This window comes from Ursus maritimus, unplaced genomic scaffold, assembly GCF_017311325.1.
Source record: "Ursus maritimus isolate PB19 unplaced genomic scaffold, ASM1731132v1 scaffold_1, whole genome shotgun sequence".
Taxonomy (NCBI): domain Eukaryota; kingdom Metazoa; phylum Chordata; class Mammalia; order Carnivora; family Ursidae; genus Ursus; species Ursus maritimus.
Window position 1 is genome coordinate 9156246 of NW_024423343.1, and position 17601 is coordinate 9173846.

The 17601-nt window shown below is 37.1% G+C and overlaps 1 protein-coding gene across 8 annotated transcripts in view; it reads right to left on the reverse strand.

Annotated features, from left to right (window-relative positions):
* The window catches only part of SP100 (SP100 nuclear antigen), an 89001-nt gene that overhangs the window by 59817 nt on the left and 11583 nt on the right, over positions 1-17601 (reverse strand). For all 8 annotated transcript variants that reach the window (XR_005837150.1, XR_005837149.1, XM_040639264.1 and 5 more), the window contains exons 2-3: positions 2242-2404; positions 971-1139 (exon numbers count right to left, since the gene is read on the reverse strand). Coding sequence is in view for 6 of the 8 variants with exons in the window: in XM_040639264.1 (XP_040495198.1) it covers positions 971-1139; positions 2242-2404 (332 nt within the window). In the remaining 2 variants the exon portion in view is untranslated. The remainder of the gene's footprint in view (positions 1-970; positions 1140-2241; positions 2405-17601) is intronic.

A 17601-nucleotide genomic window follows, 5' to 3' on the forward strand; every position in this document is an offset into this window, starting at 1 on the left:
ATATATATATATATATATATATATATATATAAAGAGCATTCTCTTAACTCTTGTAGGCCTTACAATAAATTAAAATAAAATTATTTAAAAAATAAAATAAAAATCATGCCTTCCCAGGAAAAAATTGAGAATCAAACCTTTAGTTTTGTATAACATCTGGCAGAACACTGGTTTTGCGATTATTTGAATAACGTTTGTTTCACCCCTTGTGGAGAAAGAATTCTCCTTCTTTAAGGGTGAATTTGACCTTGGGTTAGCTTTCTGGCTCATTACTCTGGAAACCTGATGAAGACGGCTTTTCTTCTACTGCGCCAACATCAGCCTAGTTAAAACCTAGTTTAGTCCTAGTTTAGGGTTAAAAATGACTAGTAAGTTGCATGTGGATGGGGAGGCACTACCTACAGACTACCAAGTGCTTGTCGGTCTTCCTTCAAAGTGGTGACTGTCATAACTCGGCTTATCCCTCGTAGGGTCCCTGAACGTTATGACTACAGCACTGTTCCATGACCTATTGATACCCACGGGCACGGTGCCGCTAAGCCACGGTGGATCCCGTATCCACAGCCAAGCTGACACTCAAGGTGGGTGGTAGTCAACTTGGTGGACTGCTGTGTGGGTCCCCACAAGGAACCCCATAGAAGAGGAGCAACTGATGCTGCTCTGTTGGGATGCTGTGTTTTCTGTCATTTGTCCTTCTAAGTCAATCCGATGCCACTTTGGCTCAGGTTGTCCTGTGAGTCTAAATGCCTGGTTAAGCAGACCTCTCCTCTAGGTGGTGGTTGTACCATCGCCACTGTACCATAAGCTTCGAGAAGGTTCATGATTTGTGTTTTCTCTACTGTTATATCCCCACTGCCCCAGCACTGTGTGTGGAACATTGTAGGAGTTTAATATATACTTGTCCAAAACAAAAACAAAAACAAAAACAGTTGGTCCTGGATATCGAAAGGTAGATAATAAACCTAATTACCTTGTCTGAAGCTTCTATAAATGTGCTTTAAACCAGGGTATTCTTGCATGTTGACCTCGCTGAACAATGTTTCCAAAAGTGGCAAGTCAAATGTCTTCTCCAGTTCATTGAGAACATTATACACCACTCTTTGTACAGGGACCAGGTTTCTACAAGAATCTTGACAATCCTTAAAATATATTGAATGGAGAGAATATAAATACAGACTTCCAAGTTACAGAAAAGCCCTAGAAAGTGATTTTATGGGTAATGTCTTCCAATTTCCCTCCATAGGTATCTTCTTATATGAAGTTTTAGAATTTCTATTTATTTGTATAGATACTAAATGAAACAAGTAAATCCTTCCTCCTTAAAAGTACTCACTCGTGAAACAGATCTCCTCACCCTCATTTACATTAGATGTAAGTAAGAGCGATTTTGGAGAATAATAGTGGGTTCAAAGTTAAATGATGTGTAGCCCTTTAAGAACCTGGCCAGATGTTTTAGGAATAGACTAAGAGGTGATGAGCAGCTGGCCTATTGCAATGGAAGACCCTTACCCTTTCCCCAGACTGACTTGGCCTGGAAGAACTCAAGAAAACAGGTGACAGTTCTCCCCTTTCATGAATTTGACCATAGAGAAAACATATTCATACAGCAAAGAGAAGACTTGAATCTCTGTATCTCCAGCAACGCCTATTGCTAAAATCAAACCCAAATTCCAAGATTCCAGAAATACCATAAAAAAGAAAGAGAAAAAGGAAAAAAAACCCTAAAAACTGAAAACTGTTAGTGAAAGAATAATAATCATCAATTCCCAAATTTTGTCCTAACAGGATATCAATTCCCCATAGGTTTTAATGTTCTCAGATCTAAGTACCCAAATTGACGTCCACTGAAGTGATATGTGTCATTACTATTTTATTAAATTAACTCATTTAAGTTATATATCAACTCATTAAAATGACCTTTAATTCTCAGTGTATGTTATATTCTCTGCATTCCTACAAGGCATTATACATCTGTGGAGCACTCCTGCTTCCGATTCAGCCCATTTGCTATGCTATTCAGCCCAACTCCAGTGGGCAGCACAGAGCACCATTCCTTCAGTGAGAAGCAGGATTATCTCTGGTGATAACTGATTCTCCTTTTTACCTTACAGGTACACTGGTGACAATACTTGAAAAAGTCCTCAATCGGTTAGTTGTGCTTGATGTTTGAGTCCAGGGTATCAAAATATAACTTCATTTGGGGCCAGTTTCCCAGATGGTGACGTAATAAACATCACTTACGTCATACATTTTATTGGTGATGAATTCACGGTCCCGGAGGCACTCAAAGAAAGGAAATGGCTTTCTTATTGCATTTGAAATCTCCACCTTGTGTCTTTTGAAGTGTTTGAATAGAGTCTCATAGATAAGTCTGTCGTCAATGTTCTGATCTTCTGTGGATGCCCTAGGAAGGAAAGATGCCATGTGAAAATGGTGGTCAAGATTCCAAGATGCTGGGGCTCCTGGGTGGCACAGCGGTTGGGCGTCTGCCTTCGGCTCAGGGCGTGATCCCGGCGTTATGGGATCGAGCCCCACATCAGGCTCCTCCGCTATGAGCCTGTTTCTTCCTCTCCCACTGCCCCTGCTTGTGTTCCCTCTCTCGCTGGCTGTCTCTATCTGTGTTAAATAAATAAATAAAATCTTTAAAAAAAAAAAAAGATTCCAAGATGCTTGTGGAGGCTACAAGGTTTGTTTATGAAGAATAAGGTGGGGAAACTAACATCTATAAAGTAAGGAGTCCTGAGCAGAGGCAGAATAAATGGAACGGAAGTAATAAGCAAAGACATGATGAAGAAAGCATGGAGGTTAAGAAAGACTTAGATGTGGGACTGAAAAAGTCTGTTCCAGTCTGTCTGGGTCAAAGCCATTGTAAAGATACCTGCCCATATCTGAAATATATTTGTAATTAAAAAGATTTAAATTTAGACAAAACTGAGATGGCGCGAACAGAGGAATGAAAAGGAATGGAATAAACTACATTCCAATAAAACAATTTTGGAAAAAAGGAAAGCAATGGGATAAAAGTCTAACCTTGAAAATACTTAACAGCTAAGAGAAAAAAAATATCAGAAAGATAAAAACCAGCTCTCCCCCATGCCATCCTACATTATAAAATTAGTTTATGAAGGATAAGATGTGGTTAATAGTGACATGAAGCAGTATACATTGATAATTTTATAAGAATACCCAACATTTTCCCCGGGACATCTGGTCCTACTTTGTGTTCTTATAAATCGGTCTGTGTGATTGTTATATATAGTATATCTTTTCAGGCATCTGAATTTCAGAAATCACTGATGTTTCCTGTGAAAGTAATTTTAAACCTGAGTCTATAATTCCAATTTTTAGTTGATCATTTTATTGCTCTGCTAATAATGTGTTAATCAACATCTTGTATTATGAAGACTTAGAAGCATTCTTTGTCAAACCAGAAGAGAGTTATTGCCACTTCCCAGTACTTAGCATGCCTCAGAGAATAATAATGTCACATTATTATGTCAAATTCCTGCAAAAGAAATGTTTCAGTTCAAAGATTGCAGATGGAAAAGAAGCATTTGTCTTCTCTTTTATTAAAAGCCCTGCTAAAATGATAATAAAGAAATTGGATTCACAACGACGAAGGGAAGGGGAGGACAATGAGCACAAGAGAGATTTCCATCAAAATCTATGCGACAAAAGTGGTCAGGAGAGGGCTAATTGCTGTTGTAGGTGGAGGATGCTCCCAGAGGTCAGAAAAATGACCGGTGTGCCCTGAAGAACCCTGACAAGGGAGACATGGTGCTGAAAACTTCCGTAGTATTTTAAAAATGGAGAACAGAACAGTGCAACCTCTAACCCCTCACCCTACAAGCTGACCACCTAGAGCCAAGCAGCCTCTCAAAGGCAAACATTGCTGACCTTTCTATCACCATGTGTGAAGCTTGCCTCTTACTGGGTTCCATATCCATGAGGGATAACACATCAGGTATGCCTTTGCCTGACATTCACTCATCATCCACGCTGCTGGATGAATGAAAGTTGGTTCCTTTTTGTAGTTGTAGGTCCTCCACTGTGTGGACCTACCACCACCTGCTTACTCATTTTCCTGTTGATGGACATTCAGATTGATTACAGTCTGGGACTTGTATGAATAAAGCTGCTGTTTGTGTACATGTCTTTTTATGGCATGATGTTTCCATTTCTCTTGGGTAAATAATTAGGCGTGGGTCATTGCGTGAGTACGCTTAGACACTTCAGAATCTGCCAAACTGTTTTTCAAAGTTATTAGAGATAGTTTTTCTTTTCTTTTTTTTTTTTTTTAAAGATTTTATTTATTTATTTGACAGAGATAGAGACAGCCAGCGAGAGAGGGAACACAAGCAGGGGGAGTGGGAAAGGAAGAAGCAGGCTCCCAGCAGAGGAGCCTGACGTGGGGCTCGATCCCAGGACTCTGGTATCACGCCCTGAGCCAAAGGCAGACTCCCAACCGCTGTGCCACCCAGGCGCTCCTAGAGATAGTTTTTCTAATTTTAAATGAGTATGATGTGGGATCTCATACAGTTTTAATTTGTATTCCTTTAATGACTAATGATATTGAGCACGTTTTCATATGCTTATTGGCAATTCATGCATCTTCTTTTGTAAAGTGTCTGTTCAAGTTTTTGATCCATTTATATTCTTGGGTTGTCTTTTACTACTTACTGAAGTGTAGCAGTTTGTTTTATATTATGGAAAGAAGTGTTTTTGTTTAATTTACGTATTACGAACATTTTTCTTCCAGTCTGTGCTTTGCTTAACCATGTGTTTTGATGAGGAGAAATTTTTAATTTTGAGGAAGCCAAATCCATCAATTCTTTTCTTCTGTGGTTAATAACTTTAATGCACTAAGAAATCTTTGCCTACCACAAATTAATGAAAATATTCAAAAAGCAATTTACAATGTAAGCATGGGTCTATTTCTGGATTTTCTAATCTGTACCACTGATCTATTTGTCTATCCTTATGCCAATAGCATATTGGCTTGCACCCTATACTTATATAAACTCTTGAAGTCAATTAGAGAAAAATAGTCTTGGCTTTTCTAGGTCTTTTGGTTTTCCATGTCTCTTAAAATCAATTTGTCAATTTCTACAAGAAAAGCCTTTTGGATTTTTATACAGTTTGCACTGAACCTTCAGAGAAATTTGGTGACAACTGATATCTTAACAATATTGAGCTCCGATCTGTTAACATTGTATAGCTCCCCATTTATTTAGTTTTTCTTAATTTTGTCTAGAAGTGTTCATAATTTCCAGTAAAGAAGTCATACACATCTGGCTGGGGAATTTAAGAAACAAAACATGAACATAGAAGAAGGGAAGGAAAAATAAAATAAGATAAAAACAGAGAGGGAGGCAAACCATAAGAGACTCTTAACTATAGGGAACAAACTAAGGGTTGCTGGAGGGGAGGTGAGTGGGGGATGGGGTAATTGGGTGATGGGCATTAAGGACGGCACTTTGATGTAATGAGCACTGGGTGTTATATGCAACTGATGAATCGCTAAATTCTACCCCTGATACTAATAACACGCTATATGTTAACTAAAGTGAATTAAAAAAAAAAAGAAGTCACACGCATCTTTCATTAAACTTATTCCTAACTAGAAATGGTGTTGCTTTTTAAGTTGGTATTGCTTTAAACGGTATTGCTTCTTAAATTGCTTGTTATAATTGGATGGGAATAAAACCGGTTTTTGAAAATATTAACCATGTATTTATAACCCTGCTAAATTCTTGTATTCCAGTAATGTATTTGTAGATTCCTTTTGGATTTTATAGAAAATGAATAATCATGTCATCAGCAAGCAAAACTCCTTTACTTTTGTTTTTACAACAATTATTTCTTTTTATTGTACTGGTTAGGAGTTTAGACACAATATTGCAGAAAAGTAGTGAGAATGGACTTCCTTGTCTTGTTTCCAATCTTAGAAAAAAAGCACTTAGTATCACCATTAAGTATGATGTTTACTGTATACATTGTGTGTGTGTGTGTGTGTGTATTTTTAATGAGACTGAGGAAGTTACTGTCTATTCCTAGTTTGCCGAGAGTTTTCTCATGGACCAATGTTGAATATTCTCAAATGCATCTGCTGAGATTCTTCTATGGTTTTCTTCCTTTATTCTTTAATTTAGTGAATCACATCAATTGATTTCCAGAGCCTTCTCTTAAGTAGGAACAGATAACCACAGGTCAGCCGAGTTTTGAGAAAATTCTCAAATATCAGAATAACACACAATAAGAGAAAAAAAGTTATTCTAAGAGAAACAGAGATATTGTAGAAAATGAGAAACTTTCAAAACTTCTAACATTTTTAGGGAGACTTGAGAATACACACTGCACCCCAGGATACAAAAAAAGAGAAAGTGATTGTGGTCTTAGATTATTTTTAAATTGATTTTTGGAAATTTACTAAAATTTACTAAAATGGTTGCAAAAGAAAGTTGAAGAAGTTTTCCAGAAAATTTAGAGATTAAAAGGAAAAAAAGTAAATTTGAAAGAAAATATGAGTATTAAGGTAAGTTTAGGTGGTCTAATAGCCACCTAATTGGAGTCAAGAAAGCTGTGCAAGGAAATTACAGAAGAGAAACATATCAAGAGAATTACTTAAAAAAATACCCTGGAGTAGAGGGATGTGAATTTTTTTAAAGAGTATTTAGAAAAATGAATTTAAAAAGACATAAACCAAAGCACTTCATCATGACACGACAACACCTAAAAAACAAAGAGAAAAACTTAAAAGCTCCCAGTAAGAATCAAGAAACTGGTCAACTATGGAGGAATGATGGCAAGAACAACTCAAGACCGACATCTCATCAGTTACAGTGCCTGTGAAGCCAGCTCTTCAATACTCAGTGCTAATCAGGACAACTTCAGATATGGGAGGCTCAGAAATTTTACTTTACAAACATCCATCTTGAGTGTTTTTCCTGCAATTTTTTCTTATTTCCTTTATGTATATAAAAAGTTTTAAAACGAAGTCACCTAATATGGTCCTAGTTTGTTTACCTAATAAATAGATGTCTAATCCTGAGCGGCACACACCCACTCTTAAAAGCATTCAAGAGGGGGGTGCCTGGGTGGCTCAGTCAGTTAAGTGACCGACTCTTGAGTTTGCCTCAGGTCATGATCTCAAGGTCATGAGATAGAGCCCTGCTTTGCGTTCTGTGCTGGGCATGGAGTCTCTTTGAGATTCTCTTTCTCTTTCTCCCTCTGCCTCCCTCCCCCTACTCACTCTCTCTCTCTTTAAAATAAATAAATAAATCCTTAAAAAATGCAGTATGTTGGATTCAGAAAAACAGGCAAGGAAGATGTGAAAATTAGAAACCAGTGGATCTAATCCCAGAGACATTAAAAGGAAACCCAAGATGGCAGTCCAGCAGCAGCTCAAGGACATTGTCTGTTTGGAACGAGTGATGATTACAAGGTACAGATGAGTGCGATGAACGACAGTAATATCATAAGGGAAGAAGGAATTGGAAATACTCTGTTACAAGGTATCTGTGCTACAGATGAAATGGTATAAAGTGTATACTGAAATCTCTAGGCAACCACTAAAAACATTTGAAAAGAAGTACAACCGATATGTTAATAGAAGAGATAAAATGGGATCATATAAAATGCTAACTTAAAACCAAACAAGGTGGAAAAGAGAAGGAAAAAAGAAACAAAGCAAATGCAAGGAATAAGGAACAATAGCAAACGTGGTAGATATTAATACAGTATATAAATAATTACGTTCCGTGTGAATGGTCTAAATACTCCAGTTAAAAGCAGAGATTGTCTGTGGGGGAGCTAAGATGTAGCAGGAGGACCCTAGGCTCATCTTGTCCCTCGAACACAACTGGGTAACTATCAGTCATTCTGAACACCCAAGAAATCAGCCTGAGGACTGACAGAACAAACTGAATGACTGAAGGGAGAGAAGAGGCCACGCTGGGGAAGGTAGGAAGTGCAGAGACATGGTTTAGGAGAGAAACAAACCATGAGTGCTGCGGAGGGGAGGGAGCCCTGGTTGCAGAGAAACGTGAGAGAGGGAGAGGAGCACACAGAGATATGCACAAGGAGAACCCGTCCCCAAAGCCACGGGCTGAGAAAATGAGAGGGGCTGATTTTGTGAGTTCTTGTAACCAGCAGGGCTTGAAGACTGGAGTTTTAAAGGTTGGTGGGCACGGTGAGATAGAGCCCTGAGGGTGCTGCCCTGCTTCTGGAGAGAAGGCAGGGAAACAGCCCTGGGACAGATGATGCAACCTGAGGACCACCTGGGCACGCAGGGGTGAGATTATTCGCTCTTCTTGGAGGGCATCCGTGAGAGAGAGCATTCGCAGAGCTGCCTCTCCAGGGACGAGTGTGCCCGTGAGCACCATTTCCATCCCCTGCCCTTCAGCCTAAGCACAGGGCCACCTGATTAGTGCAGCTCAGTTCCAACACTGGATGTCTAGCCTGCTTGCTCCAACTTCCATGCCCCTGCCCTCTGGCACGACTGCCCTTGTCGGTCAGATCTCCCTCAGTCCCAGCACCGTGGGACCTTCCCCCCAAGAAGACTAGCATAGGCCCCCACCACAGCACGTAAAAAAACCTAACCTTAAACCTAAAGGAGCTTGAAAAAGAACAGCAAACAAAGCCTATGGCCAGCGGTAGAAGGGAAATACTAAAGATGAGAGCAGAAATAAATGATCCAGAAACTAAAAAAACAATAGAGCAGATCAATGAAACCAGGAGCTGCTTCTTTCAAAAAATCAATAAAATTGATAAACTCTTAACCAGACTTATCAAAAAGAAAAGAGAACGGACACAAACAAAATCACAAACAAGAGAGGCAAATTAACAACCAGCACCACAGAAATGCAAACAATTGTAAGAGAATATTATGAAAAACTCTACACCAACAAGTAAGGCAATCTGGAGGAAATTGGTAAATTCCTAGAAACATAAACTACCAAAACTGAAACAGGAAGAAATAGAAAACTTGGGCAGATTGATTACCAATTAAGAAATCACATCAGTAATCAAAAATCTCCCAACAAACCAAAGTCCAGGGCCAGGTGGTTCCACAGGTGAATTCTACTAAACATTTAGAGAAGAGTTAATACTTATTCTTCTCAAACTATTCCAAAAAATAGAAGTGGAAGGAAAACTTCCAAACTCATTCTATGGGACCAGCATCACCCCGATTCCAAATTCAGACAAAGACTACATTAAAAGAGAGAACTACAGGCCAATATCTGTGATGAACATGGATGCAAAAATTCTCAACAAAATACTAGCAAGTCTAATCCAACAGTACGCTAAAGAATTATTCACCACGACCAAGCAGGCTTTATTACTGGGCTGCAAGGATGGTTCAATATTTGCACATCAGTCAATGTGACACATCACATTAATAAAAGAAAGGGTAACAACCATATGATCCTTTCAAAAGATGCAGAAAAAGCCTTTGACAAAGTACAACATCCATTAATGATAAAAACCCTCAACAAAGTACAGTTGGAGGGAACATACCTTGATATAAGAAAGGCCATATACAAAAAACCTACAGCTAATATCATCCTCCATGGGGAAAAACTGAGAGCTTTCCTTCTATAGTCAGGAACAAGACAGGGATGTCTACTCTCACCACTGTTACTTAACATAGTACTGGACGTCTCAGCCACAGCAATCAGACAACAAAAAGAAATAAAAGGCATCCAAATCAGCAAGGAAAAAGTCAAACTTTCACTATTTGCAGATGACATGATACTCTATACAGAAAACTCAAGACTCCACCAAAAAATTGCTAGAACTGATACGAGTTCAGTAAAGTCGCAGGATACCAAATCAACATACAGAGATCTGTTGCATTTTTCTACACCAATAATGAAGCAGTGGAAAGAGAAATCAAGGAATCAGGCCCACTTACTATTGCACTAAAAACAATAAGATACCTACAGATAAACCTAACCAAAGAGGTAAAAGATCTGTACTCTGAAAACTATAAAACACTGATGAAAGAAATTGAAGAGGAAACAAAGAAATGGAGAAACATTCCATGCTCAGAGATTGGAAGAACAAATGTTGTTAAAATGTCTATATTACCCAAAGCAATCTACATATTTCATGCAATCCCTATCAAAATCCAAACAGAATTTTTTTACGGAGCTAGAACAACCAATCCTATTGTATGGAACCACAAAGACTCCGAATAGCCAAAGTAATGTTGAAAAAGAAAACCAAAGCTGGAGGCATCACAATTCTGGACTTTAAGTTGTACTACAAAGGTGTAGTGATCAAGACAGTGTGGTACTGACACAAAAACAGACACATAGACAATAGCACAGAATAGAGAGCCCAGAAATGGACCCACAACTATATGGTCAGTTAATCTTCGATAAGCAGAAAAGGACATCCAACGGGAGAAAGAGTCCCTTCAACAAATGGTGTTGGGAAAACTGGACAGGAACACGCAAAAGAACAAAACTGGACCACTCTCTTACACCATACACAAAAATAAATTCAAAATGGATTAAAGACCTAAATGTGAGACAGAAAACTATTAAAATTCTGGAGGAGAACACAAGCAGTAACCTCTTTGACATCAGCTATGGCACTGTTATACTGAATCTGTCTCCTGAGGCAAGGGAAACAAAAGCAAAAATAAACTATTGAGACGTCGTCAAAATAAATAGCTCTGCACAGTGAAGGAAACAATAAACAGAACTAAAAGGCAACCTACAGAATGGGAAAAGATGTTTGCCAGTGATGTATCTGATAAAGGTTGGTATCCAAAATCTGTAAAGAACTTTTAAAACTCAACACCCAAAAAACAGATAATCCAGTTAAAAAATGGGCAGGCGACATGAATAGATATTTTTCTGAGAAGACATTCAGATGGCCGACAGACACATGAAAAGATGCTCGACATCACTCGGCATCAGGGAAATACAAATCAAAACTACAATGAGATATCACCTGCCCCTCCCCCCAGCTCTTTCTCTCTCCCTCTCTCATAATAAATAAATAAAATCTTTGAAAAATATACAGGCTCTGGATAAATTAGCAAGAATAATTTATCATTTAATCTTGTGACCTAAAAACAAGGAACATACCATTTTTTCCCAGTTTGTGAAATGTGTATCGATATGGATCATAATCTTGGCCACAAAAGAGGTCTCAATAAATTATAAGTAGACGTTGAACAGGCTGCAGGTTAAAGAAAAGAAGAGATCCAGAGACTTTACAAAAGGAAAAGTAGTGTGTTGGATCAAAGATGATATAGACCTCGTGGTTAGAGACTATTTCAAAAATAGAGGAGGAGCAATATCCCATTGTATACAGACACCACATCTTCTTTCTCCATTCATCTATCAAAGGACACTTGGGCTGCTTCCATATCTTGACTATTGTAAATAATGCTGCAATAAACATAGGGGTGCATTTATCTTTTTGAATGAGTTTTGTTTGTTTGTTTGTTTTCTTTGGGTAAATACTCAGTAGTGGAATTACTGGATCATATGGTATTTCTATTTTTAATTTTTAACACAATGGGATCTTGCCATTTATGACAACATGAGTGAAACTAGAGAGTATTATGCTAAGTGAAATAAGTCAGACAGAAAAAGACGATATGATTTCATTTACATGTGGAATCTAAAAAACAAAGCAAACAAAAAACCAAAAAAATCAGACTTTCAAATTCAGAGAACAAACTGATGGCTGCCAGAGGGGAGGTAGGTGATGGAATGGGTGAAATAGGTAAAGGGGATTAAGAGGTACAAACTTCCAGTTATAAAATAAATAAGTGAGAGAGGAAAAGTGCAGCAAAGGGAATACAGTTAATATTGTAATAACGTTTATGGTAACACATAATGACTACACTTACGGTGAGGAACACTGAGTAATGTACAGAATTGTTGCATCAATACACTGTACTCCTGAAACTAATATAACACTGGATGTGAATTACACTTCGATTAATAAAGAGATCAACAATAAAAAAATTTTAGCCTAAAAAACATGAAACCGTCATACTAAGGAAAAAAAGAGGAAGAAAAAGTTAAATAATGAAATGAGTAAAGATGGTTCAACATTAGGAAATCTCTTTAGATAATTTAGTACAAAAACAATCAAAAGGAGGAAAAAAGCATATAAATATATCCCTAAATTATTTTAAAAGGGAATTGGTAAGACCTAGCAGCTATTTTTATAAAAACCATATGCAATAGATAGATGCTAATATAATATAAAGTCCCCCAAAATTATAAAAATTAAGTGAAAGATGAAGTAATTTAAATAGGAAAAAAAGACAGCATTGTCTACCATTACCATCGTTGTTTTTATTTAAATTTTTATAAGTTTTAGCTAATGAAAAAGGTAAGAAAATGAAGTCATGGTATAAATACTAAAATGACATACATTACGTGTCCTACAATTACATACATAGAAATCCTAGAGACCAAAGTAACTCCATAAGAACTAGAAAAGGAATTTACCAACATGCACGAATTTTAAAAAATAGATAAATGAAACTTATAGATTTTGTTTAGAACAATATAAACTGAGAAGAAATAACACTTGAGAAACAATAGCAAATACAATGCATGTATATTTATAAGCATCTGAAACGTATAGACCTATATGGAGAAAACTCTAAAATCCTATTAAAGGAAATTAAACAAGATCTAAATAAACAGATATATAAGTCACCCTCAGTTAAGAAAACATAGTAATTTTAAAATGTCAATCCTTCTGAAATTACTGTGCAAGTGTGATGCACTTGCAAACTGTAATTCCATTGAAACTGGGTAAGTAGTCATATAGAAACTTATGTGATAGAATACATATTTGAGTCAAGCCAAGAAAAACATACAATGAAAGTAGGTAGAGGAAGATTTAATAGATACAAATGTAAAACCAAAGTAATACAGATATTAAAAGGCAATGTGGAAAATATTTTCAACACGTATGACATAGGGTTAATATATCTGACATACAAAGATTCCAGGCTATTAATAACATGTGACAACCCCAAAGAAAACAGACCTAAAGAGACAGCTTAGGGAAAAGGAAATGTCCAATAAATATATGAATGCATATGAACTGAAACATCAGTGAGAGACCATCTCTTCTAGTTAGACTGGCAAACACAATTTCGTATGTGATGATACAGTGTGGGAGAAGATTTAGGAAAATATACCTTGCTGGTGTGAGCTTGAATTGCTAAAGCCTTTTCAGAAGAGATCTGACAATAATCTATAAATTTTAAGATACACTAGTGATGAACCTAGCAATCATTTTTGGAACCTATCCCGTGAAAATAAAAACAATATGCATCTTAGAGAAACTCCAGAACTTTCAGTGGCTCCCCATTTCCCCCAGAGTAAAAGCCAAGTTCTTACAGTGTTCAGCCTTTCTCTCCTCTCCCCTAGCTCATCTCTCTCTGGTCACACCCTCCTCTTCGCTGTTTCTTGACTACATCAGGCACACTCCAAGCCCAGAAACTTGGCTCTGGCTCTCTCTTTTGCGTAGCATGTTCTCCGTCCAGACATCCATGGAGTGAACTACCTCCCTCATCTCTTTAAGGTCCTTGCTCCATGCCCCCTTCTCAATGAGGCCTGCTTTGATCAACCTACTTAAAATCACAACTACAGCCCCCTACTTTACCCCCATATTCCCAGTCCCCTATTCTAGCTCTCTTTTTATACATGTCCTTATCATTCCCTAACATATTAAATTACTTACTTATTTATTTTATTTAGTGTTTACTGTCTTATTCAGTGCCTGTCTTCTCCCAAAATATATATATACCATAAGCACAAGGATTTTGTCTGTTTTGTCCCATGCTTTTTCTTGAATACTTGAGATACATAAGACATTAATAAATTGTTGGTTAAATACCCACAAGTTGATTAGATATCCACAAGTACAAAAGTTTTTATTGAAGCATTGTTTTTTTGTAGCAAAATACAACAAATGTGAAGACCCTCAAACCTGAAAACAACTTGATTGTCCATTCAGCTGAATGGTTGCTCAGATTATGGCAAATCCGTACTGTTGGAATAGTATGTAGCTATTTATTTCTAGTAATTTGGATGGAAGGGTGTAGTTTTATTGCTAAATAAAAACATCAAGTTCAGATTAATATATTATGATTCCATTTTTACACAAATTAAAGTAAAAAAAGTCTTTCATTTGTGTGTAAAGTTTGGAACAAATTTTGGGAAAGTCGTGGCGTAGGCTGTTAACACTGGCTTGGTGAAGAGAGTCAGGGCTCCACCCAGGTCCCTTCAGATCCTTCTTTACTCTTTTTTATTAACACCAGAGGAAATATGAATAATAGAGCCAACAAAGCAAGACTTTAGAGGAAGTATATTTCACACTCTCACAGCTTACGAGATAATATTGTGTCTATAAAACAATTAACCAGGAAATTTAGAAATTTAGAAATTGAGTTTCCAAATTAAAAAATAAAGGTAGGCAAAAGAATTAAATATCTAGGAATAAATTTAACAAAAAGCAAGTCTTACATGCTGAAAACTACAAAATATCGCTAGGAAAAATTAAAGATCAGGGGCTCCTGGGTGGCTCAGTCAGTTAAGTGTCTGTCTTCAACTCAGGTCATGATTCAGGGTCCTGGGATTGAACCCTGTGTCAGGCTCCCGGCTCAGCAGAGGGTCTGCTTCTCCCTCTCCTTCTGCCCCTCCCCCCATTGTGTGCTCTCTCTCAAATAAATAAAACATTTTAAGAAATTAAAGATTAAAATAAATAGAAACATTCCATGTTCATGGATTAGAAAACTCAGTATTTTTAAGATAGCAATTCTCCCCTAATTGATCTATAGATTAAGTGAAATTTCTTTTTTCTTTTTTTATAATAATTTTTTATTATATTTACGTTAGTCACCATACAGTCCATCTTTAGGTTTTGATGTATTGTTCCATGATTCATTATTTGCATATAACACCCAGTGCTCCATGCAATACGTGCCCTCCTTACTACCCATCACCAGCCTATCCCAATCTCCCACCCCCCTCCCCTCTGAAACCCTCAGTTTGTTTCCCAGAGTCCATAGTCTCTCGTGGTTCATTCCCCCTTCTGTGAATTTCTATCAAAATCCCAGTAAGATTTTTTTCCAGAAACTGAGAAGTTAATCCAAAAATTTCTATGGAAATACAAAAACACAGAATAGCCAAAATAGTCTTGAGGAACAGAGTTGAAGGCTTTATACTTCCTGAATTCAAGACTTACTGTAAAGCTACGCTCACGCAGAGAGTTAGAGCACTAGCATAAAAATAGATACATAGGTCAACGGACTAGAATTGAGAGGGAAAAATAAATCCTTATAATTGATTTTCAAAGTACCAAGGCAATTCAATGAAAAGAGTCTTTTTAACAAATGGTACTAGGACATTTAAATATCCACATACAGAAAGATTATTTTATAACCTCACCTCACACCTAGACAAAAATCAACTCAAAATAAGTCAAGCAGAGAAAGACAATTATCATATGGTTTCACTCATTTATGGAACATAAGAAATAGCAGGGAGATCGGTAGGAGAAGGAAGGGAAGAATGAAGGAGGGGGTAAACAGAAGGGGGAATGAACCACGAGAGACTATGGACTCTGGGAAACAAACTGAGGGCTTCAGAGGGGAGGGGGGGTAGGGGATTGGGATAGGCCGGTGATGGGTATTAAGGAGGGCACATATTGCATGGAGCACTGGGTGTTATACGCAAACAATGAATCATGGAATAATACATCAAAAACTAATGATGTACTGTATGGTGACTAACATAACATAATAAAAAATTATTATTAAAAAAAACTAATGATGAACTGTATGGTGACTAACATAACATAATAAAAAATGTAAAAAAAAATTTAAAAAAATTAAAATGGAACCTCAAGAGAAACTTAATGAAAGTATCAGCTGTGTACAAAACTTAAAAAAAAAAAAACCAACTCAAAAGGGATCATAGATCTAAATGTAAGAGCAGGGCCAAATTCAGGGGCATGCATCTTTCGCAGTCACACAAGGCCCCGTACTTGGTTTAATGCCCAGCTCTCACTGTTAGGAAATTCATAATGATTTTTGAACAAGGGTCCCCCCACTTTCATTTTTCACTGGGTCCCACAGATTATGTAGTATCCTGTGTACAAGAGAAAATGATAAAGCTTTTCAAAGAAGAGATAGAAAATATTTGTGATTTTGGGTTAGACTAAATGGTAGCTACAACATCAAAAAGCATGAGTCGGGGCGCCTGGGTGGCTCAGTTAGATAAGCGTCTGCCTTCAGCTCAGGTCGTGATCCCATGGTCCTGTGATCGAGCCCCTGGACAGGCCCCTGCTCAGTGGGGAGTCTGCTTCTCCCTCTCCCTCTGTGATCTCTCTCACTCTTGCTCTCTCTCAAATAAATAAATAAATAAATAAATAAATAAATAAATAAAATCTTTAAAAAAAAAACAAAGGCATGATCCATAAAAGAATAAATTGATAAACTGGAATTCAAAAAAATTTAAGTCCTTTGTGCTTCAAAAGAAATAAAAGACTAGTTCCAGAGCGGGGAAAAATACTAGCCAATCGTATTTCTAATGAATGACTCGTACACAGATATATAAAGAATTCCTACAACTCAATAGACAACCCAATTAAATGATTGGCTAATGATTTGAATAGCTATTTCTTCAAAAAGATATATGGAAGGTAAGAAACACATGACAAGATGTCCAACATCATTAGTCACTAGGGAAAAAGCAAATTAAAACCAAAATGAGATACCAATGTGTACTTACTGGATTGACTATAATCAAAGACATAGTCAGCAAGACTGTGGAAAAACTGGAACCCTTATGCAATGCTTGTGGGAATCTTTGAAAACACTGTAAGATCGTTTTTTAAAAAGTTAAGCATAATGTTACCATATGACCCCATAATTCCACTCCTAGGTACAAACCTAGAAATGAAAACCTGTCCACAGAAATATGCAAATATTCATGGCAGCATTTACCATAACAGCCAAAAAGTGGAAAAATCCAAACGTCCATGAGCAGGTAAATGGATAAATAAAACATTGTAGATCCATCCAATGGAGTGTTACTCAGCGATAACAAGGAAGAAAATATGAACACGTGCCACAACATGAATGAACCTCAAGAATATTGCGCTCAGTGAAAGAAGTCAGATGTGCAAGACCACATATGATATGATTCCGTCTATATGACATGTCCAGAAAAAGGGAATCTACAGAGACAGAAAGTAGATTAGTAGTGACCTGGGGCTGAGGGATAGGAATAGGGACTGACTACGAACCATCGTGAGCAAACTCTGTGAGGTAATGAAACGTTCTAAACTTGGACTGTAGTGATAGTTGCAGAACTCTAGAACTTTGCTAAAAATCATTGAATTGTCCACGTAAAAGAGGTGAATTTTATAATATGTAAATTATATAAATATATTACACCTTCTTTATCCATTCATCAGAAGATGGACATTTGAGCTCTTTCCGTAATTTGGCTGTTATTGATAACGTACAGAGAAAGACAAATATCATATGATTTCACTCATATGTGGAATTTAAGAAACAAAACAAAGGAGTGTAGGGGGGAT